This window comes from Rhinichthys klamathensis, unplaced genomic scaffold (genome assembly GCF_029890125.1).
Source record: "Rhinichthys klamathensis goyatoka isolate OS25496 unplaced genomic scaffold, OSU_Roscu_1.1 h1tg000107l_1, whole genome shotgun sequence".
Lineage (NCBI taxonomy): Eukaryota > Metazoa > Chordata > Actinopteri > Cypriniformes > Leuciscidae > Rhinichthys > Rhinichthys klamathensis.
In genome coordinates, this window is record NW_026606645.1 from 2,062,496 (window position 1) to 2,070,000 (window position 7,505).

The window sequence follows — 7,505 nt, forward strand, 5'->3', positions numbered from 1 at the left end:
TATTTATATGCAGACTAAATACAAGCTAATCATTGGCCATTTTCTTTAATATCTCCTTCTGAACGTGTGTGATTTCCCTTGCCGAGTGTCGTGATCATGTGTTGTTTGTTTTCCAGTTGTCGCACCAGTAACCGGAAGAGTCTGATCTTGACCAGTACGTCGCCCACTCTTCCTCGGCCTCACTCTCCTCTACCGGGACACATAGGTGAGCGCTCACCGTTGATCACATGACCTGCTCCGGTGTCTCAGTCCACAGGTGTCGTTCTCATCCATGTCTCTAGCCGCGTTTCCATTACCCTTCAAATTGCGCAAATTGAAATTGCGAATTGAAATTATGCTCAATGGAAACACGTCAATTTCGCAAAAACTCCCATTTATCGCAAAAAAGTTTTTACGCTCGCATGAGGAGGTTTTTCAGGCAATTCGAAAAAGGAATATTTCGCAAAACTGCAATGGAAACAGTTTTTGCGCATTTACAGTCACCTGACTTAGAATACGCGGTGTGTTTGGGGTCCGTGGTATACGCAAATAATAATAGGCTAATAATTATCATCCTTATTATAACATTTATTAGGCTACATATTTAGAAGATGCTTTTATCCAAAAAAAAAGGAACAAAGCAATTAGTCAAATGTCATTCATAATGGTTAGACAATAATAATACAGGGCTAAGATTATCACAAATAAACACAAGATTTTGACGCATATCCAAGTGTTTGTGCAGAGTGTGGAGCGCGCTGCAGGCAGGGAGACGCGGGCGCGAACACTTGCGTTTTCCTATCAACAGTGGAAACAACTTAAAATACTCTATAATTTCTGGTCATACAGAAAATAATAATACATTATTCGCGCAACTATGCTTTTATTTGTGTAAACTCACAATAACAAGAAAACGTTGTGCTTTTGTAAAATAAAAGAAAACAAACATGCGCTCTTTCATGATCTCCGTGAACTGTAGCGCGAGAACTGAAACAAAGTATAGCCTATGTAGGCTAAAGCTTGAAATTTCCACTTTAAAACGAACAAATTCGAATCGAAAGCTAATACCTTCTGATTATGTAATCCGTATGAAAGGTGCATTTCTCTCTAAAGGTGCATTCGCGCGGCGCGCCTCAGCGGAGATGGAGATATGTTTTTAGCCGACACTAATTTAGAAAACAATAGTTTATTAATAAAATTAAAATGCCTCGTTATTCTTTCAGACACATTTATTGTCATTAGCCTATAACTCACCTAAAGACACCTTTCTGTAGGCTGTGGTTCCAGAGACATAGGCCTAAATATGGCTCTTCTCATTCAGCACTGCGGGAAAAATATAATTTTCAGGTTCTAATTTGGCCTTAGAAAACCATTAAAATCTACTTCTTTTTTTTTTTTGTATTGAGTTGTGAATATTTTAAATGTTTAATAAAGGGGCAAAAAGTCATAAACAAACATCTTAAATTTAGTCTTTTTTTTTTTTTTTTTTGCAGCATTTGTGTACAGTTAAAAAAAAAAAAAAATGGTGTTCAACTTTGCATTTAAAAAAAACAACCACCGTTCATTTTACGTTTTGCAATACGGGTTAAATAAGGAAAAACGAATGGACACAAATGTACACTGACCGTTTGTACTTTGGACAGAGTTCTTTATTAAATTCATAAAAGAAACAATAGGCTACAGGAATACTGGATTCTAAACCTCAAAGAAATGCCACAATCAGACCTCGGAGCAGAAATGAGGGAGAAACACCCAGAAACTCCTTATGCCGTTCGCAGTATACGGGTCTTTCCCTGCCATTAATGCTTGGATAACACACCACGTCTCCTTCTATTAATAATAATGTCTATTGTGGTGGTGGCTGTGATTTAGGGATATAGGCTATAAACCTACCCGTTGATGTTTAAATGACTTATCGCGAGAGGGAAAAAAGGACGTTGTAGTCGCATAACATCAGTAAATGGAAACGCCGTCATTTCGCAATAGTTTTTTATCGACATTTAGAAAAAATCGCAAAAGTTTTGCGCAAATCTGTAATGGAAACGCGGTTTCTGTCCCTCTCACAGGAAGCAGTCCGCTGGACAGTCCCAGGACCTTCTCCCCCAGCGCACCCGCACACTTCTCTTTCGCATCATCCAGAAGGTAAATAAATAAACAAACAACAGCCTTTTTTTTTGCCATGTTTGTCTCAAATGGGTTTCGGTTTTGTCACCTGACCGATAGAGGTATTTGTAATACCTGGAGAAAGCTCTCCGCTCTCGTTCTCATTCATCTTAATGACAGTTATCTGGCTGGGACGCTCTGAAGTGTCAGAATAAAGTAGTGTCTCTTACCCGTTTAGTACCACGGATGCCACTCTCATTTGTGGAAGAGTCTCTTTCTGTCATAATGATGCCAAAAATGTACACTAACAACACTGACTTCTTCACAAAAGTTGATTTTGTCGCTTGAGGACGGTCAGCTATAAAGATCAGATTTGAAGAGCACATGTGGTTTGTGTGCAGTGTGAAGAAAGCCTGACTGAAACTGCACATTTACTCGATCTAGTTTCACTGAAGTAGAGCTTTACTCTTCAACATCTTTATCTGAGGAACACCCAGAGCAATCTCAAAATCAATACAGACTTGGATGTTGCTATTTTTTTCTTTATATTTTGAACAAGCAATAAAAAAAAGCTCTTGTAATAGTAAAAATATACGCCAAAAAAAAAAGACATGGAAACTTATGGAAGCTTGTTTCCGCCACAGAATAAAAAATAAAAAAAGGTAATTGCTACTTTTTATCTCAGAATTGCGTGATGATATAATGTCACAATTGGGAATTATAAAGTCAGAATCGAGTGAGATATGAATTCACAATTCTGAGGATTTTTTTCCCCTTAGAATTGGACTTTATAACACGCAATTTTGAGTTTATATTTTGCAATTTTGACTTAATGACACGCAATTACGACTTTATATCACGCAGTTCTGAGAAATAAAGATGTAAACTCGCAATTGTGAGATAAAAAGTCACAATTATCTTTTAAAATGTTTTATTCTGTGGCTTCCATAGTAACTTTAGAAGTTTTAGGTCCGTGTATCATCCGATCATTTGATTTCCAATTTGAAATGAAATAAGCAGAAAACGGCACCTTTATTCGTTTAAAAAAAAAGAAGAGATTTCGGCTTGATTTTTCGTTTTTTAGTTCACAGGGAAAAAAACGAATACATGACTTCAAAATTCGTTTTCCACATGTGGGCGGTCATGAGACGCCCCCTTCCGCTGATTGGTCAAGTAAATCTGAGCATGTGACGTCATCAGTCGTGTCGCTCAGGTCTGTTCAACAAAATAATAGTCCTCAACGGTAATCTACCCATTAAGGATGTAATTTGTCTTTTTGAAAACCCAAACAAATCTTTAGAATCTACTGGTAACTTCCTTTTCCTTGTGGCAAACTTTTACTTTCACAAACAAAGGTTTCTTAAGAAAATTCCTACTTTTAAAGATTTCTTATGTGAAGTAAAATATTGAATCAAATCACTAAGAATAATTGATAATAGAAAATGTACTTTTTTAAAAAGAAATATAGAGATAGTTTATGTACCATGATTAATATCTGTTTGCTGTTTCTTTTTTCCCCCTTTTTTTTCTTCTTTGTTTAGCTCTTTCCATTTTTGTGCTATGATTGTGCACGAATGAGTTTACTTGTTTAATATATACATTGTTGGAAATGTTTTAGATTTCTAAAAGATGTGTGTTTGCACTATTGTAATTTTTTTTGGAATAAAAATAAATAAATAAATAATAATAATAGTCCTCTACTACCGCTTCTTAAACTGTACAGGGCAGGTCCTAGATTGGGCTTTCTTCTGTGCAACTTAACGTATTTCACAGAAATATTTACATCAGAAATATTAAATATTAGTCTTCCACCAGCCTGTTTTATTTAGCTGTGCGGAGTTAAATCTGTGAGGTGCTGCGCTAGACGGCGCAGAGCGGGTGAGGCACAGACCAGTGTTCAGTCAGCAGTCACAACTTTTCTTTTAGACAGTATAAGCTCCGTTTTGGACACGGGATGGTCATTATAAATACTGTAATTATGCCAATCGGCTGAGGGTGGGTACTGATGATGGTGAAATAAAATTTTACTGAAACTGTAATCATAGCTGCGACCCGCGAGAATGAGACAGATGATTGACAGGATGATAGTGGAGGCAATTAAAGGGGCAAGATAACATAAGTGACTTTGTCTTTGTTTTATTGTTTTCAATAAAATAATAGTGAACAGTTGACCACAAACTAAGCCTTCGTATTAAAGGGCAATTTCCAAATATCTTTTATTCATTTGTTATAATATGGGTATTTTGGGTCACCCGTCTTATTAATAGTATATTTGGTAATAAAAAGTTGTTGTTTTTAAAAAATTGTGTTTTCATTAAAAATATAGGCCTATCATAACAACTTACAAAGATCAAAATATACAGAAGACATTAACATTTTGATGTTAGACTATGTAGACATAGATGTTTGACATTTTGAACAATTTAAATTGAGTTGGGCTAACTAAATTTTGGTGTTTTTTATTTCTAAATATTAATTATTGAGATGGGCCAACTTAATTTGGGAATTTTTGTGTTCTAAATATTAATTTGAGTTGGGTCAACTTAATTTTGGAAAATTTAAATTGAGTTCGGCCAACTCAATTTTGGAAAATATTGATTCTAAATATTAATTGAGTTGGGCCAACTTAATTTTGGAAAATTTAAATTGAGTTGGTCCAACTCAATTTTGGTATTTTTTTGTTCTAAATATTAATTATTGAGTTGGGCCAACTTAATTTAAATTGAGTTGGGCCAACTTAATTTGGGATTTTTTTTGTTCTAAATATTAATTTGAGTTGGGTCAACTTAATTTTGGAAAATTTAAATTGAGTTGGGCCAACTCAATTTTGGAAAATATTGATTCTAAATATTAACTGAGTTGGGCCAACTTAATTTTGGAAAATTTAAATTGAGTTGGTCCAACTCAATTTTGGTATTTTTTTTTATTCTAAATATTAATTATTGAGTTGGGCCAACTTAATTTAAATTGAGTTGGTCCAACTCAATTTTGGAAAATTTTAATTCTAAATATTAATTATTGAGTTGAGCCAACTTAATTTTGAACAATTTAAATTGAGTTGGGCCAACTCAATTTTAGAAAATTTAAATTCTAAATATTAATTATTAAGTTGAGCCAACTTAATTTTGAACAATTTAAATTGAGTTGGGCTGACTCAATTTTTGGTAATTTTTAATTCTAAATATTAATTATTTAGTTGGGCCAACTTAATTTAATTTACTGTAACATGTAGCCAACATTAAGTAGGCCTATAGGGTTATGCCGGTGAGAAAGTTTTCCCACTGATTAACTTATGACAACACCAGTGTTATTTGTTAATGTCTTCTGTAGATTTTGATCTTTGTAAGTTGTTATGATAGGCCTATATTTTTAATGAAAACACAATTAAAAATATACCATTATTAAGACGGGTGACCCAAAATACCCATATTATAACAAATAAATAAAAGATATTTGAAAATTCCCCTTAGGGAAGGCTCAGTTTGTGGTCAACCGTTCACTATTATTTTATTGAAAACAATAAAACAAAGACAGTCACTTATATTAAACACTTTTTTTTGTTAACAGAAGTTATCTTGCCCCTTTAATTCCCTCCACTATCATCCTGTCAATCATCTGTCTCATTCTCGCGGGTCGCAGCTATGATTACAGTTTCAGTAAAATTTTATTTCACCATCATCAGTACCCACCCTCAGCCGATTGGCATAATTACAGTATTTGCAATGACCATCCCGTGTCCAAAACGGAGCTTATACTGTCTAAAAGAAAAGTTGTGACTGCTGACTGAACACTGGTCTGTGCCTCACCCGCTCTGCGCCGTCTAGCGCAGCACCTCACAGATTTAACTCCGCACAGCTAAATAAAACAGGCTGGTGGAAGACTAATATTTAATATTTCTGATGTAAATATTTCTGTGAAACACGTTAAGTTGCACAGAAGAAAGCCCAATCTAGGACCTGCCCTGTACAGTTTAAGAAGCGGTAGTAGAGGACTATTATTATTATTTATTTATTTATTTTTATTAAAAAAAAAATTACAATAGTGCAAACACACATCTTTTAGAAATCTAAAACATTTCCAACAATGTATATATTAAACAAGTAAACTCATTCGTGCACAATAATAGCACAAAAATGGAAAGAGCTAAACAAAGAAGTAAAAAAGGGGAAAAAAAGAAACAGCAAACAGATATTAATTATGGTACATAAACTATCTCTATATTTCTTCAAAAAAGAAGTACATTTTCTAGTATCAATTATTCTTAGTGATTTGATTCAATATTTGACTTCATATAAGAAATCTTTAAAAGTAGGAATTTTCTTAAGAAACCTTTGTTTGTGAAAGTAAGAGTTTGCCACAAGGATAAGGAAGTTACCAGTAGATTCTAAAGATTTGATTGGGTTTTCAAAAATACAAATTACATCCGTAATGGGTAGATTACCGTTGAGGACTATTATTTTGTTGACCAGACCTGAGCGACACGACTGATGACGTCACATGCTCAGATTTACTTGACCAATCAGCGGAAGGGGGCGTCTCATGACCGCCCACATGTGGAAAACGAATTTTGAAGTCATGTATTCGTTTTTTGCCTGTGAACTAAAAAAAACTAAAAATCAAGCCGAAATCTCGTTTTTTCCCCCCGTTTTTTTGAAAAAACGAATAAAGGCGCCGTTTTCTCATTTCTGCTTATTTAATTTCAAATTGGAAATCAAATGATCGGATGATACACTGACCATACACCAACTTTATTTATGTAAAATTTCGTTTAATTATTTAAAAAAAAATATTGAATCTTGTCATGAAAATAGCCTTCAATGCTGACATGGCATTAATACGTTTATTTATTTAAAAAAAAAAAAATAATAATTATTGAATCTTGTCAAGAAAATAGCCTTCGATGCTGACATGCCATTAAGCAATGCACTGCAGCTACTACTACTAGCACAATCGCCATTGAAACATTAAGCATGAATTACTGATGTTTTTTGTGTGCTTTTATTATTAAGAAGATTGCATTTACAAGGACCGATTGTAGTGAAATCACGTTTTTTCACTATGTATAAAATGTCATTAAATCCGCCGTCCTAATTAAAGTTAGTTCAGAGAGGTTCTTCGTTGTGAAGATCAAGTCTGTTTGTGAGCAGCACACATCATTCCTCAGCGAACGACAGCCCGTCACGCAGACGTTTGTCTGAAAGACGAGTGCGAAGGAGAGATTGAGGGGCGAGAGACAGACGATTGATCCGCGCGTTCTTTCCTGTCTGACGCGAGGGCTAATATTGGATTTTGTCCATATAAATCTCGTGCAGCGAGACGGTTGCACAGCATGAATCATCAATCCTGTCCAAAGCACAGAGCTTCTGCTCACAGCAAACACAGGAACATGAAATATAGTGCCTGACAAAGAGACACAATCCAGC

The 7,505-nt window shown here is 34.8% G+C and overlaps 1 protein-coding gene across 3 annotated transcripts in view; it reads left to right on the forward strand.

Annotated features, from left to right (window-relative positions):
- Positions 1 to 7,505, forward strand: part of mast1a (microtubule associated serine/threonine kinase 1a) — a 64,029-nt gene that overhangs the window by 34,712 nt on the left and 21,812 nt on the right. For all 3 annotated transcript variants that reach the window (XM_056253616.1, XM_056253617.1, XM_056253618.1), the window contains 2 exons: positions 117 to 205; positions 2,046 to 2,121. In XM_056253616.1, coding sequence (XP_056109591.1) covers positions 117 to 205; positions 2,046 to 2,121 — 165 coding nt within the window. The remainder of the gene's footprint in view (positions 1 to 116; positions 206 to 2,045; positions 2,122 to 7,505) is intronic.